At 49.3% G+C, this 17,080-nt stretch overlaps 1 protein-coding gene across 2 annotated transcripts in view; it reads right to left on the minus strand.

Moving 5' to 3' along the window:
• XYLT1 (xylosyltransferase 1) overlaps nt 1–17,080 on the minus strand; it is a 301,551-nt gene that overhangs the window by 129,715 nt on the left and 154,756 nt on the right. For both annotated transcript variants that reach the window (XM_058569969.1, XM_058569968.1), the window contains one exon: nt 138–645. In XM_058569969.1, the coding sequence (XP_058425952.1) occupies nt 138–645 (508 nt within the window). The remainder of the gene's footprint in view (nt 1–137; nt 646–17,080) is intronic.

A 17,080-nucleotide genomic window follows, 5' to 3' on the forward strand; every position in this document is an offset into this window, starting at 1 on the left:
CAGATCGCGTGTCCTGATCTGGGGCTTGAAAAAGAGGGCGGTCATTCTCGGAAAGTCTGAGCATGTGGGCGGAAGGGGCTGCGCAGGAGGAAGAACTGAGGTGGAGACGCCTCTCCGGCCTCGGGGTTGGAACTCACCTTCGAGGGGGCAGAGCCGAGTCACCTTCTCGGGCATCAGCAGCCCGAGCTTGTGGCGACAGTAGGTCTCCCCAATCTCCTGGCGGCAGTGCTTGGACTTGGAGCGGGACAAGGCGGAGATGGCCTCCTTGCCCGAGATGTCACACTTGGGGGGCTGGTCATACTTGACCTCGGGGGAGCTGCCCCCGCTCTTCCTGGCGTGGGGCTGTCTGGGGGCATCCTTCCCACGGCTGCTGTTCACTGCTGCTCTCTCCCCGGGAGGCGGCGCCTCGTTGGCACCTTTCCCCGGGAACGTGACTCCCTTCCCCTTCTCCTGCTTCAGCTTCTGTTTCAAAAGCTCCTTCTGTCGGCTCGGGGGCTTCTTCGCCAACTCAGGCTGGCGCTTCTGCTTTTGAGTCCTGGGTGCGAAGTTGCTGTTGTCCACATTCTCAAAATCTTTGGGGACCGAGTTCTCATTGTTGCTGTCTGTTCGTACTTTCTCTTTTGGCCGGTGAGAGAAGTAGCCATCCTGGAGAAGAAGGGAAAGAAACGCAGAAGAGAAACTTTACTGAGGATCACGCTAAGGAGGCTGGCCCTTAGAGTGGGGCACACAGGTTGCAAGTCTGGGCCCTGGTTTCATGCCCTACCTTTGCTACGAGCTGAACTTCAAGTCAGACATTTCTCTCTGGACCTCTGCTTCCCCACCTGGAAATGTGAGATGTTCCAACCAGAAACTAAGGCTTTTGCGAGCTCCAAAGTGCAATGACACTCAATGCTTATTATTAACCACAACACTCCCATTTCAAGACAGTTTCCTTGATCATCTCTGCCATTGGATTATGAACATTTTGTTCCAGCTTCCTGTTTAAATTCCAGCAGAGAGTGCTGTGATGGTTTATTTAAGGGCTAGAAATGCCATAATAAAGCTATAACGGGAGAAAGTACTGGTAGAAGTATTATATACATTCCATTGCCTTTAGGACATGCTCGTAGATCTATGCCCAGAAGAGAAATCAGACCTAGCTATAGTTTCCTGAGGAAGAGACATCACTGGCTATTTTGGAGGGAAATGCACCCTTTGCAGAGTGATCCGTACAATGAGTCCCAGGGGAATGAAAACTTGTGATACTCTTGGTGCTTCAGATTTGGCTCTTGATGTGTGCACCTGGAGCAGAACTGATTAAGTCAGCCGGGAGTCAAGAGGATGGCCAGTAATCATTCTAGAGACAATGCATTGCATGGATCTTTCCAGGAAAGAGGGCACTCCAAACTCAGCTCCTCCACATGTAGGTGGGCCCTGGTCATCTTGAGCTCAGATCAAATGCACCATTCAACGAACACCCAGCATTATTTCCAAAGCACATTGCTTCTGCTTAGAGCCCATCACCAACGCCTTAACCTGCAGGAGCATCCACTGTCCCACAGCTGCCCCCCCAGGGGACCTCTCAAGCCACAGAAGACGCTAACTGGCCCCATACATCTACCCTCGTTGCTATAGAAACACATGGGCGATGAGTAGCAATTCTGAGGCAAGGCTTCCCGGTTAGTTTTCCTAAATACGCCTAATAACGGCTCCCAAGGAAGAGAATGGCAGGCACAGAACAGCGGAGGCAGGAAGAGAATGGCAGGCACAGAACAGCGGAGGCAGGGCTGGTGCCGGGGAGCAGCTGACACCATCTGTTTTTGTAAATAAAGTTTTATTGAAACTCAGCTACGCCTGTTCGTTTATGCATGGTCTATAGCTGCGTCCGTGTTACAACAGTAGAGGTGAGCAGTTGTGACAGACGCCAGCCTGCAAAGCCTGAAGTATTTCTATCTGTCCCTTTAAGGAAAAGTGCAGACCCAGCTCTCCAGGAGTGTGAGTTTAGAAGGCCCCCCCTCCCCTGGGCTTGGTTTAGTTGCCCCTGTCCCCAGTGCCCCCATTTGGCCCAGCAATGGTCTGGAGAAGAAGCCATTTATGGCTGCCCCTCCTTGCCTTCGCCGCATCTCCACTGGCATCAAGCATCAATTTCTCCTATTCGGAAGAGGCCATAAGAACGAGAGCTGCCAGTAAGATCCCTCATGGCCACTCTGTAAGATGGATATTGCTATCATTCTCACTTTGCAGGAGCATCGGTTAACAGGTAACTTGCCCAAGGTAACCCAGCTAGTTGGTGGAGATGCTGGGATTCAAACCAGACAGACCGTAGACCCCGCGCCCTGGGCTGCCAGTCCCACTATCCACTTCCAAGAAGCTACAGAGCCCTTCTGACCCCCATCACCTGTCTCCTGACGCGCCGCAGCCCGGCTTTGTACCACAAGATCTGGCTCCCTTCCCATCCACTCCCACCCAGCTAAATGGATCTGGGATAGGCATGTCACTTCCAAATAGCCACGTCAAGGGCTGGCTGGTGGCCATCAGGTGGCAGGGAGTCACAGAGAGGGAGAGGACAGTCAGTAGGGGCCAAGAAACACCAGAAGCTTGAGGCAGCAGGAGCTGGAAGGCAGGAAATGAGAGATGCCAAGAAGGGAGAGCTGGGTCGGTACTGGGTCACAGAGCGGCTGCTGGTCACACACAGGATATTACACCCTGGTTGGTGAAGGAGGACCTTCTGGTTCTGACATCGGGTTCCAGTCTTTCTTACCTCCCCACACAGACTTGCAAGAAATCCCCCTCAGTGAGGGGCCATCCCTCTGTTCTTGTGACCTAAATGAACCCACTGATATTCCTCTTTTCCCCTCTTTCTGTGCAGAGGCCCATGAAGAATCCTAAGCAGTGTCTCAGATGCATTTTCCGAGCACTTGCCACGAGCCAGGCACCAGGTACTAAGTGACTCACAGGCATCACTTATTGGACACTGACAATCATCCTCCAAGGAGGTACTCTCCTCGCCATTGCACAGAAAGAGGAGTCAAGGTGTTGTTAGAACATTCTTGAGCATGCATCAGGCGCCAGGCACCATGACATGCCCTTATATGAAATATCTCATTTAACCTTCAGAAATAACTTCCAAGGCAGGTACTACTATTCTCCCATCTCACAAAAGAGGGGCAAAGAGCTTGGGATGTTCAGCAACCTGCCCAAGGTCATCTGGGGGAGGAAGTGACCTTGTCTGATTCTAAAACTTGCTATATAGTTAGTGCCTCTTCTGTTCAGCTGAGAGGTAAACCAAAGAGCATTTAGCTCCCTCCTCTCTATTGTAGGGAGTGGAGGGGTATCTCCTTCTTTGCTCATATTAGCCTAAACTGGGATGCAGATGGATGGGGGCATGGTCTTCCACAAAGCTCTTGACAAATACTCCAGTTCTCTTCCTTCTAGAACCATGAGAGGATTGTACTTCTCATCCCCTGCAAGTTAGGCACGGCCAAGCAACTTGCTGTGACCAAGAGAAGTGACTGGAGCCAGGGCACAATTTTCCACATCCCTCTTTCCCCCATAGCATCCACCCACACTCAGGATGGTGAAGGTCCTGCATCCCTGAGCGAGGCCAATGAGGAGCAGGGACTCCATCAACCCACACTGGGCAGAAGCAAACCTTTCCATCACTGTGATTCGGGGATCTCTGTTACTGCAGCATCAACTAGCTCCTCTTGGTTAATACAGGAGCCAAGCTGATCACTCTTTTTTTTTTTTTTTGCCTCTAACAGTCAGAAAATCAAGTTTGATGACTCCTGCTGTCCGAGAACATGAATTTAAATTCTGTCCCTAAGTCCGTTTTCTAGAAGTTAACGAGAAAGAAGAGAGTAAGCAGAGGAGCCTCTGCCCTCACAGCCATCTGCATCCTCTCTCATCAGACACATCCTGGGGATCATTCTTGGACTGTTCTCTTTCCTCATTGACTGAGGATCACAAGTTTGGCCTCTGGAGCAGAAAATCTCCATAAACTACTGATTTCCAAAGCTCACATTCTCTACCACTTTCTGGCAGAACCTCACCCAGAAAAATCAGACACGGAAACACTGCCATCAATGAAGCTAATCTGACCATCCGAGAACGGCCGATCCTCTGGTTAATTTGTGATATCAGGACCAGGCGCCACCATCAATTCTAATACGACTCTTGATTAATACGCATCGTCTACTCAGGGAGGCCCCCACAATGGGGATGCTTAGGTCAGCGTGACTCCGTGGCCTTTCACCTGGCCCCAGACGCGACTCAGGTATCCCGGGAAATCAAAAGACTCGAGTGTAAGAGGGAAGGGAAATATTTTGCCTTCTGGAATGAAGAGCTCACAGATTTCAGATAGCTTCCAGAAAAGTCAGTGAGAGGCCTAGTCAGGGAGAATTAGGCATCGTTCAGAGGCCTGAGAACTCCTGTCATGCTGCATCAACGCTGTTTTCTACAGTAGCTGATGAGTTCTCCCTCACCTTCTCCCAACTCTTTTTGTAAAATTTTATTTTATTGTGGTAAGAACATTTAACATGAGGTCTAGCCTCTTCACAAATTTTTAACTGCACCTTCAGTACTGCTATCTATAGGCACAACGATGTACAGAAGATCCCTAGAACTTGTATAATACAGTCTTGTATAATTAAGCCCTTATGATTAGCAACCCTCCGTTTCCTCCTCCCCCCAGCCCCTGGCAACCACCATTCTACTCTCTGATTCTCTGAGTCTGACTATTTCAGATTTTTCATGTAAGCGGGATCCTGCAGTATTTGCCCTTCTGTGACTGGCTTATGTCGCTCAGCATCACGTCTTCCAGGTTCATCCATGTTGTTAGATGCGGCAGGATTTCCTTCCTCTCTAAAGCTGCATAATATCTCATGTATGTAGAGACCACATGTCCTTTCTCCATCCATCCCTCGACGGACACGAGATATCACCTCACCTTCCCCCTCACTCTTCGCCTGCTCATGAAGAGGCAAACAGGTCTCAGCTCTTCTCTCCTTTCCCCAGAGGACCAAGATCCAGAAATCCAAACCCAGGTTCCCTTTCCTGTAGCAACCACCCTTGGAAGGTGTCGAGGCCGATACATGTGAGAAGACCACCATATCGTCAGCACCCATGTGCCCCCATACTCTGGCTTTCACACTCCTCATGTCCCTAATCTTCTCAACCCACCCCCACCCCCACCCCCCCGTGAAGCAGACAGTATTAGTCCTAATTAAGGGGAGGAAAAGAAGGCACAGGGAGGTTAAATAACGTGACCAAGGTTGCGGTGCTAGAAATGAAGTGACTCAGACTCTCCAGGCCTCAGTTTCCTCATCTGGAAAATGGGGGCGATGATAATAATACTTACCTCATGGGTATTTTGGTGAGGATGAAGATATGTGAAACTTCCAGAATGTGTCCACCACCCAAAGCAGGAGGAAGAACGAGCTGTGGACCCAGATTAGGTTTGCTACCAATTAACACTGGGCCTCAATGGTCTGACCCCTGATGGTCTCCACCTGGAGGACAGACTGGTTATTATTTCTTCATTATGATCGACTGGCTGGGTCCCCCTCATTCTTAACCAGTCCAACACTCTCACCTTGGGTTATTTATGCAAGTGCAACCCTTTGACTTATTTTATTTAAATGTGCTTATTACAATGATTGCACATTCAAATGTTTGCGCGTGAGCTCCAAAACTCTAATTGCTCTGCTGTTGCCTTACCTCTAAGCTGCTGCTAAAATCCATTTTTATTCTGGGGAAATAATTAAATGCAATAATGCCCTCCATTCCTATTCAACCTTGGGCATGTTTAGAACCAATTTCAATCAGGTAGAAATACGGTGAACACAAGAAGCTTCCGAGAGGCAGGTTACGTGACACAGGCTGCTGTTTCAGAGACACCTGGGGGTCTGCCTCTGCCTTTCCCTGGTTCTCTAACATTCAGACTTCAGGATGAATCTCTTCTCACTCCATCCATTGAATGTGGGCCCCTCAGTCCTGTTTCAGAGGGGTGGAGGTGAGTTGTTGTGTTTTTGAAACTATCCACTCACTGATAAACCTTTGCTCTCATTTCCGTGTACAGAGAACACTGGACAGGGAGGGAGGAGACCCGAGTGCCCGTCTTGCTCCAGCGACCGTCCAATTTTCTCATCTGTAAAGTGACAGGTCCTGCGTGTGTGTTACTAAACAGTCTCTGAATTAGTCATTCATCAATATGATCGACTAACAAAGTTCTGCCATTTCAGCTCAATGAGAAATAATTTGACGGACTTTAAGAGACCGGGGACTGACGAAGAGAAGGATGCTCCAAGGGCACCCCGTCTTCTCCCTGCCATATCTTCTCATCATTATCTCCAGCAGCTCTGTGACCTGGACAGATCATTTCATCTCTCTGTGCCTCAATTTCCTCATCTATCCTAGGGGGCTGACACCTCCTGCCTGGGAACTGAGAGAATTGATGAACCAGGAGCACAGGACTCGACACACACAAGGAGCTTAAGAAACATGCATTTATTAGAAAGTACACACACAGTGCTTAAATGTCCCAGGCTCTGTTCCAAGCCCTCCGCGCACACTAATGCATTTAATCCTCATGATGCCCCAAGGAGCAGATGCTATGTTATTCTCTCCTTTTTGCTGGATGGGGGCACTAAGGTTCAGGGAAGTAAGTGACTAACTCCAGATCTAGGAAGTGGAGGGGCCAGGATTTGAACCCAGGCAGTCGGGACCCAGAGGCCATGCCCGCCAACACCACACTGCCTCTCGGCAGCGATTAGGAACAGGGATGGCGCCAAAGGGAAACCCCGGCCAGGTGCGCCGCTCAGACGTGAGGGCGCCTATGCTACCCTCTTGCTTGCTCATCTCGACCAGTTTACGGCTCCCTTTTGTGCCATGTGGACGCGGAGCCAGCTGAGTCGCTGTCTGCTGTTGAACTCAGTGTCCAAGGCTTCATTCCAACCACAAAGGTGACCAAGGCCATTGGGAAGGACACTGGGGGAGAAGCCGGCACCTGCTTCCAAGAGGACTTCGGTGCCAGGGCAGACGAACGGCGGAGGTACCGTGTGCATGGCTGCACCCAATTAGGACATGCAATTACGCAGGCTGCCAATGCAAATAGACCCAACAAGGGCCCCTTGCCCAGCTCATTCACATGCACAAAACGTGGCTGCCCTGACCAGCACTTAGAAACCCGTGGGCCACGCTGTGCACCGGTAGGCCTTGTTTTAACAGAACCCTAAATAATGAGCCCGGTGCCATTCAGCAAATTTAGTGATGTGAATGGGACGCATGGCATGGGGTGAGGAGGAAGGGAGCCTGATTTATAGAGCTGGCTTGGAACCCAGCCCCTGCCCCTTACCCCTGAGATAGAGGGAAAGAAGCTTAACCTCTCAGAGCCTCAATTTTCCCATCTACAAAAAAGGGGGGGCGGGTAAGAAGATCTACTTTGCAAAGGCGAGGTACAGAGGAAATAATATGGCACAGTTACACGTCATTCTATTTAACAAAAGAACATTTAGCAGGATGATCGGCACTCAGTTGACAGTTTTAGCTGGTGTCTCATCCCTTGATAAGCAGACCTCAGTATTCTGGAGAGGCAGGGTGGTGAGGTATACTGTGTTCAAATCCCACCTCTGCCACTTTGCTCAGTGTCACCCTGGGCACAGTACCCAACTTTGCAAGCTTCAGTTTCCCTTCCCGTAAAATGTGCATAAAAACTAGTACCCACCTAACGAACTTTTATGAGAGTTAAAAGAGTTAATACATATACAGCATTTAGCATAAAGCCTAGAACTTAATAAATGTTAGCTGTAATTTATTAAAATGGAATTAATGCTTACAATGATGTTGTCATGTGGTGGTTCTCAAAGTGTGGTCTGGGGACTCCTGGGGCTCCCTGAGATCCTTTCAGGGGATCTTCAAGGTCAAACTCTTTTCATCCTACTACGAAGACATTATTCTCCTTTTTCACTCATTCTCTCACAAGCATAGAGTGGAATTTTCCAGAGGCTACATCACGTGTGAAATCGCAACAGATTGAAAGCAAAAGCAAATGTGAGAATCCAGCTGTCTTCTATTAAGCCAAATATTACAAAGATTTGCAAAAATGTAAAACAGTGCCCCTCTTCTCACGCAACTTGTCTTTGTTCTTGAAAATGTATGTATTTTTCATACAAATTTCTACTTAGACACGTTATGGGTTATTATTGTTATTTTAAGTAAATTAATAAACATTTTAAGAATGCCTTAGTTTAAATTTCAATATATAGCAGATAATTGATAGACATAACCTACATAAACAAAAGCTCTTTGGTGGTCTGTGATAGTGTTCGAGAGTATATGGGGGTCCTGAGATCAACAAGTTTGAGAACTGCTGACATAATACATACTTGTAATCCAAAATATCTACTCATTGATGAACTGGGAAGTTCAGGACCTTTTTATGTTGGGTGTTTGGCTATATGCCAAGCATTCGGATGTATATTTTACTCAGACGCACAACAAATACACACAGAGAAAAATGTAGATCAGGTGGAAATGGGGTGCTGATAAATACTTCTATCGGTAGAGAGGCAGCAGGAATCCAGAACCCTGAAGACCTGAACTGTGCTGTGGGAGGGACAGTGATCTGCTCACAAAGATTTTCCTCTTGACCAGACTCTGGCCAGGCCCCTCTGAGCCCCTTCTCAGTGGGGCCCCGACCTTGGCCTAGAAAGACCTCAGCAAACACTCACATAGTTTCTGACAGCTCAAGGCCACGTCTCCAGGATTACTCCAGCCCCCCCTTACAGTGCCTGGCTGAGAAAACTCGAGGCTGCCAGAAGAATTCAGTTTGTCCCAGCCTCTGTGGGAGGAGAGGAGTCGAACTTGAAGAAGCGCCAGTTAGCAAACCCAGATGGGTTCCACAAGGACCAACCCCCTCTTCCTGTTTCTTTGTCATTTTTTCCTTCCCTGACTCGACTGAGCCCCAGCTCACCCCCTCCCTATTCCCTCCTTCTCCCTTTAGAATGCCAAGTCACCTCTGTACAAGTCCCACTAGAGTTCAATTCACACTGGACTCCTTCCCCTATTGCAATAGTATTTTACCAGTTAAAATCTGGCCTTACGGCTTTGGTTATCTCTGACACTGCCCAAGGCCACACGGCCTGGACGTCCACCCCATAATGCTGTGTCCTCGGGGCCGGGAACCCAGTGGAGGCTGCTCAGAGCCCATGGCAGGCCCTGACCCACTGCTCCTTCCAGCCCCACCAGGCGGATGTGGCAGTGACAGTCAGGTGCTTGGAGCTCCCACTGACTGTGGGCAAGTGGGTGGCAAAGGCAGGTTTGAACTGGAGTCTTCTGGCTCTTTCCACGTCAGACAGCACAAGAGACAGATGTGTGCGCAGAGAGACACAAGAGGGAAGAAATGATGGCAGACATAGAACAGGAGAAGAGGAAAAGTGAGGATGCGAGAAAGACTGGGAGCGCGAGGAAGAAACAGACGCTCACGTTCACTTCGCGCTGATTACGCACCAGGGCACCAGGCGTGGCGCTAAGCCCTTTCCTTGGGATGGCTTAGTCATTCCTCGAAAAGTAGGTGGGGGGCAGCCACGACAACCCGTCACCAGTCTTTGTCTATAAAGTTCTACTGGAACACAGCCACACCCGGTGAGGAGTTGAGTCTTTGCAACAGAGACTGCGTGGCCCCCGAAAGCCGAGATCTGGCCCTCTGCAGAACAAGTGAGCTCCACTTTGCTTCACACGAGGAAACTGAGGCAGGCCAGGCTTGCTCAGGGTCACTCAGCGTGTATGAGGTGGAGTCAGGCCTGATGCTCAGGGGTCAGATTCCAGAGGCAACGTGAGGGTGGAAAGTCAGACGCAAGGACAGAGGGAGAGGGGAGAGGAGCCTTCCAGAAATGACTCCCACCATCGCTATTTTGGAACAAATGCCCTACACAGAAGGGGTTTCTATGGGGAGGCCTCATGACTGTGCTAAAAAAACACGTCCCTAAAGTTGGCCTCTTCTGAAATACCATTTGAACGCGGTTTGCCTACAACTGCAACATTCTATTATTCCACATTTAAGGCCACAATACTCAGAGATGGAAGGAGAAAGAAGGAATGAAGAGGAGAGAGAACAGAGAACGAGAGAAACAGAGAGAACGAACAATCCAGTCCTGCTTCAATAATGAAGCCCTCTGGATACCTCTGAGACACGGTTTCTCAACTATGATACTATGGACATTTTAGGCTGGATAACACTTCATTGTGGCGCTGTCCTGTGCATTGTAGGTTGTTCAGCAGCGTCTGTGACCTCTACCCATTAGATGCCAGTAACACCTCCTTGTGAAAACCAAAAACACCTCCAGACATTGCCAAGTGTCCCCGGTGGGGCAAAATCACCCCTGGATGAGAACCACGGCTCTGGGGGCAAGTGCTCAAACGCTGTTCCCTTCCAGAAACAAGAGCCCCAGTGACCAGCCAAAGCGGTCAGAACAAGAGAGCTAACCCAGGAAGAAAAGAGATGGCCAGAGAAAGGGCTTGAGTTAACCAAGGAAAGGAGTTCCAGAGGAGAGAGAGGGAGGGGGCTGGCGGTGGTCAGAAGAAGCAGCAATTGCATGGGGAAAGTGGGAGGAAGGCTAGGGTCCCCAGCTGGAAAAGGGGTGACCGTGAGTGGGGGAGGGGTATTCCTTCAGGCAGTGAATAGTTCCTGAGCTGACGGCTCATCTCTTAATTTAAACCAGAGGTCATGCCGGGGGGCCCAATGGTTCCATCAGGTGTGTAGACATTTGGTTTGCTCTGTAGAGTGTTTTCATTTGTTTGATTTTTAATTTTAGCCAACATTTCAAAATCTGGGGATTTCATGTGACAATCTGGATTACTGCCCTCTCTTGAAATATCAGGGGTCTGACAACACTGGGCTTGGATTTCAATGGGTGACAATTGTCTGCGGCTGGGTAGTGACCCAGGGGTATCAAGAAGGGGCATCATCACAGCCCCCATCCAGCCTGGCCCATGTCCCCGCACCCACACACATGCATGAGCCTGGGAGGTGCGACTTTGCTTGAAACTAAGGATCCAGGTTCTTCAAGGAATTCTCCATCTTCTGAGCCTTGCCTCAGAGATCTCACAACTCTTAACAAATCCTTTTATTCCAGAGTCTTTGATGCCCGTGGGACTGCCTTTCATGGGGTGTTCTGAAAACATGTGGTGGCATTTCTGGTTGCCACAAGGCCTGGGGGATGCTCCTGGCAGTAGCAGGTGGGGGACACCAGATGCCTAGCAACGCACGGCAACATGCACGCGGAGCAATGAAGAAATGTCCTACATCCTGCAGGACTTCCAAATGTCCCAGATGTCATGTGGGTGAACAACTCGTTTTCAATTATTGAGGCCAAGAATGTAACTCTAATTTACATATGGCACAGAGTACTTTTGACTGATTTTACTGTAACTTTTTTTTTTTGTGTGAGGAAGATCAGCCCTGAGCTAACATCCATGCCAATCCTCCTCTTTTTTTTTTTTTTTTGCTGAGGAAGACTGGCCCTGGGCTAACATCCATGCCCATCTTCCTCCACTGTATGTGGGAAGCCGCCACAGCATGGCCTGACAAGTGGTGCGTCGGTGCGCGCCCGGGATCCGAACCCAGGCTGCCAGCAGCGGAGCACGCGCACTTAACCGCTACGCCAGGGGGCCGGCCTCCGTAACTGAATTTTTTAGGAAAGTCACTATTGTTTAATTCAAGGGGAGATTTCACGTCATTCAGAGCTTCACCACGATTTCAGAACATCACATCATCACCATCCACACGTGCTGTGGCTGTAAGTCACCAGCAAACACACCTGTCACCCACCTGCATTTGGAACTACTGAATTCTCGGTGCGTCAACACACCTGACCTCTTCATGTGTCTTCTAGCCCCTGGCTACCCAAAGTGTGGCCCAGCAGCAGCAGCAGCAGCAGCAGCAGCAGCATCCCCTGGGAAACTGTTAGAAACACAGGCTCTCAGGCCCCCACCTGGACCAATGAATCAGAATCAGCATCTTGACAAGACCCCAGGTGATTCATTCAAGTCGGAGAAGCGCTCGTCTAGTGCTGTTGTGCCTGATCAGTTACAGAATGAGATATACATTACTGTTATTATAAATTACTTTTCTATATTCTTCCTATTATTATTAGGGCAGTCTATTGAGGTGTTTTAGAGTTGTGAGTGTAAGTAGGTTATAATAAGTATGGATTTCATTTCAGGATAGATAAAAGAAATATTTTTAAAGATTTGTTGCATTACAAGGGACTGGGTCTGATAGGGTTGACAATCATTGATTTATTCATTCTACAAACTTTAATTGGGTGCCTACTCCCTGCCAGGTATGGCAGAAGCAAAGGATAGGAAGGAGAATTAAGACTTGCTTCCTGCTGTGGGGGGAGCTGAGACGCAGGAGAGGGGAACGCCCATGGACATACATTATCTCAATGCAGGAAGAGAAGTGAGGTGGCGAGGGTGGATGTGTGCCACGGGTCTCATCAAGAATTGGAATGGTCTGGGGTCCAGGGAGAGTAAAAGGGGCTTTCACAGAGAAAGCAGTTTCCTGCCCCAAGAAAGAGCATGTTCATGAGGCAAACAGAGCAATCCAGAGCAGGAAAGACCTGCAAAACTCCAACTTAGAAATAACAACTATTGTAGCTAACACTTATTAAACATATATTCTAAGGACTGTGCTAAACACTTGACACAGATGATCTTTGAAAATCCCAGAACAATGTGTTAATTAATTCAATGGGGGGAATCCTTTCACAAGGTCTATGTATATCAAATCATCACATTCTACACTTTAAACATCTTACAGTTTTATCTGTCAATTATACCTCAATAAAGCTGGGGAAAAAAAAAATCCCAAAACAACCCTATTGGGTAGGTGTTATTGGTACCCACATTTTATAAGTGAAAGTATCAAGGCACAGACAGGTTAAGTAACATGCCCCAGATCACACAGCATGGCTATAAAACCCACCCACTACTCCCATGGGCTGTTAACCACTAGCCTTTGCGGAGAAAGTAATCACTAAGCAGGCTGAAATCTTCCAGGAGGAGGGCGTCAGCAGGTAGAGGGGTACTCGAACAACTTGGCTCCTTGGTGTAAAGTCCTCTTGCCTCACTGCCTCTGCCTCCATTACTTGGTTACTTGAGACTAATCCCAGCTCTGTCACCCCCAAGCCCCAATATGCTGTTTGTCACGGTTTCACTTCCTTACCCATTTTCTCTGTTTCTCTTGCCTCCACTCCCAGAAGCCCTCCTTGTTCTGGCTGTCACCCTCTTAACATTCTCGCATCCAGGTCCTCTGGGAAAGGCGCACTTAAGGAGACATACAGGCCTCCTGTTGATGAAGGACATCCAGCTTTCAAACCTGCCCTTTGCCTCTGCTGGGTGCCCCTCTCCCCACACCCTGTCACAAGTGAGTCATGAATGGTGTGCTTGTAAGCTCATTACTGCAGAGTCTCTAAAGAAATGTGAATGCTCACGGAGCCAGCGATATAAATAAGGCGCCTGTAAATAAATAAATATATACGCATATACACACACGCAAACCCAATTAATTTATATCAGCTGAAAGCCCGGGCCATTTGGGGTGGGGAGAGAGAGAAAGGGAAAGGCACCTAATATCGCTATCCGTGTGATTTCAGACCTGAGCTTCTGCGGCAGCTGCCAATAAATTATTTTTACTATGCAGAGGTACAAATGAATATGCTGCTGTCGCTCCCTAAATCTCCTTTATGAGCGTGTGTTTGCCTTGGGCCCCCACCCCGGACGGGGCTTCCAAGCAAGTCTGCGTTGGCCAAGATCCCGAAGAAGGCTGCCGTCTTGCAGGCCTGCTCCCTGCAAGCTGGAGACGCCCCATTTGGCACTTTCTGTGTACACGTGAGCTTGGCGTGCTGTGGAGGACATCTATCTCCACTGGAGGGCCACGGGGATTAAAGTGACAGCAATGCCCATGCCCAGTCTTGGAAAATGATTTCTGCATCCTGGACCGAGGGTTGCTCGTGGTGGTGGATGGGATGTGCGGCTCCTGGCTGCACAGTTCACTAGACCCTGACTTTCTCTATCAGGCTTCAGGGTGGACGCGCAAAACCTCATCACAACCAGCTTTTCTGTGTACTGTCATCACCCAAAAGGAAAGTTCTGGTCACTCTCTTCAGATGGAATGAGTTCAATGTCCATCTCTCAAACTGTTCTCAGCAAGGAGGAGGCAATGGGCAATCAGAGTCACTGTGACATGCTGGACGCTGTGCAATGGAGTGGGTTCCAAGCGCATACTCTGGAGTGGCTCTTCTGGATTTGAAACCTGGCTCTGCCGTTTCCTTAGCTGTGTGACCTTGGGAAAGTTACTTGACCTCTCTAAGCCTTAGTTCCTTCCTATGTAAAATGGGTATAAGAATATCTAAGCTTCACAGGGTTGAGGAGAAGCTATGTTGACTTAACCAGTGCGAAAGCACTGAGTTGAGCAGTCAATAGGAGGTAGCTGCTATCAACGTCACTTCATCCAGACATCTAGAGTAACCTTGCATGCATTCATTCACGCGTATTTACTGAGGGCCAAGGACGTGCTAGCCACTGTCTAGGGCAGCAGGGATATGTCTATGAACCAGACAGACAGATGCCTGCTCTCACGAAGCTTGCATTTTAGTAGAACGAGACAGACAACCAAGCTACTAACAACTCAATAAAAGCAAAAACCGAGTCAGAATGTGTTATGAACGCAATGCCGAGCACCTGCTATCTCTTTGCATCCACCCACTTTCAAGATGAAGAAACTGAGGCTCGAGGGGGTTATCTAAGCAGGTTGAGGAGCCAGGCCTGTCGGTCCCCAGAGAGTTGGGAAAGCGAGGATGAGAACAGGCGAGAGGCGGGTGCCTGGGTGACAGGTAGAAGGGCTTTCTGCCTCTTCTCCTCCTGTTCTGGAGAGTGACGCTCCTCCCCAAGAACACGTGCCATCCAGGGTGGGCAGACGATCTGCCATTGGCCAAGCTCCTTATTCGAGGTGCTGAGCGGCGGCATCTTCCCTGGCACCACCAGCCATGCCCTGACTTCTGCAGTCTGGCTGGATTCAGACAAAGGAGCTCCCCTTTATCCTCAAACGACCCAGGAAGCAAACCCAGCAGAAGGTGGTTCTGGGAGACCCGATGGACCACGGCTGTTCAGGCCACTAGATGGCTCTTGCTGTGAACTCGACTGCGTGCGAGCTGCTGGCTGGACCGAGATTCTGAAGACAGGCTGTCTTCTCTCTGGACGGACACGTCTCTAAGTTCCTCTGAGTCTCTTCAGGTCTCCTGGCTGCCTTTATTGTCCAGGGCTGGTCCCTTTCTTTTCACTTTAGGCCGTATTCCCATTAGGATTGTCACTTATGTCAGCAAGACGGGGACCCCCACACTGTCTACTAAATGCAGGCCAAATGTTGAGGTTCCTGCAGGCTCCCCCATAAAGCAGGCTCTGCTGACTTTCCCTGCTTCACGATTCATTCCATCACCTGCAGTTCTGTACATCTGCTTCATATCATCCCATCAGTCACGAGCTGCATGGGAGAGCACCTACTGTTTACCCAACACTTAGCAAAATTCCCTCGATTGACTTTCACATTTATCTTTGACATAGGGGGTGTGATTATCCTCACCTGATGTGCGAATAAACTGAGGCTCAGACAGGAGGTAAGGTGACTCAGACAGTGTCACACGGGTGGGAAGGGGCAAGGCTGGGATGGAACCCAGGTCTGTGTGATCCCAAAGGTCTTGTTCTTAACTTGATAGGTGCATCTGCCTACGGAGCCTCGGAAGTGTCTGAACTTGGAGTGGGGGACCAAGGCCGCCTGTGAACTGTCCCCTCCTGGTTGGGCCTCAGGAAGAGAAGAGAAATTCCTCTGTTGCATCCACAGCCTGAAGAGACCAGGAAAATCGCAGCTGACAGCAGGCGTTCAGGATTTCATGATACAGTCCGTCCCTCGCTCACACACCTTTCATCATCGCGGCCAGGGCAGCATAGTCTAAGCATTCTCCTTTTTAATCCTCAAAACACCCTACAAAAAGGCAGTGTCGCCCAGTGGCCAGAGGCATGAGCACTGAAGCAGACTACCTGGGTCCCCGCACCACTTAAAAGCTGTGCAACCTCAGGCAGCTTACCCAGCTGTCACCAGTGCACTGACCTGATATGAGGATTAAATGAGTCGATGCTGGGAAAGCATTTAGGACACTGCCTGGAGCACAAATCACAGCTGTTAACGGTATTCCTATTAGTAATAGGATACTCTTTTTGACAGATGAGTAAACAGAGGCTCAGAGAGGTAAAGACACTTGCCGAAGGCCACACAGATCAGGGATTTAAACCACAGCAACTGACTACGAATCCCAAGCTCATACTCACTCTCCAACACAGCCCCTTCAAACCACAGACTGGGAATGAGCTGCCCCTTGTTAGGGGTGAAACACCTAGAAAAAGGGCTGGCAGTTTCCCTGGGGGCATCTTCAGCAAGCCTGCAATTTCAGGTCCACCCTGGGCTTACTTTCTGTGCAGAGAAGAGCCGAGGGGGCCTCCCAACAGTGTCTGGCTTCATTCATCTCTAGGACATTGATTGTTTCAGCAGGACGGCCGAGGAAGATCGTGAGGGTCAGGCTGGACCTCCTCATCTTTCCTCTTCCTATATTAATTATCGCTTGTAGCCAAGGCTCGATGTGTCCATGTCAGCAATTACTGGACAAAACAGGGACCAGGAAGTCCTGTTAGAAGTCAGGCGGAGGGCACCCCGCCTCTGCTCGGCACAGCCTCCCATGGCATTGTTGAGGACCTCAGATTCACTGAGACCACCACGGGGTCAGCCTGTCCCACCTCTGGGTGTCTGCCCTCCCTCTGTCCCTCTCTCTGTCCATCCCTTGTCTCTCTCTCACCCCCTGTCCTGCATCCCTCTGCAATCAAAAGACTGCCCCCGGCTTGGGATATTTAAAAAGTTGTTAACCTTCTGAAGAATTAAGGTGGTAATAAAACTTAGTGTTTTTTTTATTGTTTTCTAAAATGGATCTAAGTATTTTCCCAATGCAAATGCTTATCGAATATAGAAATTTCTAATATAACCTTTAGTTATGAA

This window comes from Diceros bicornis, chromosome 26 (genome assembly GCF_020826845.1).
Source record: "Diceros bicornis minor isolate mBicDic1 chromosome 26, mDicBic1.mat.cur, whole genome shotgun sequence".
Taxonomy (NCBI): domain Eukaryota; kingdom Metazoa; phylum Chordata; class Mammalia; order Perissodactyla; family Rhinocerotidae; genus Diceros; species Diceros bicornis.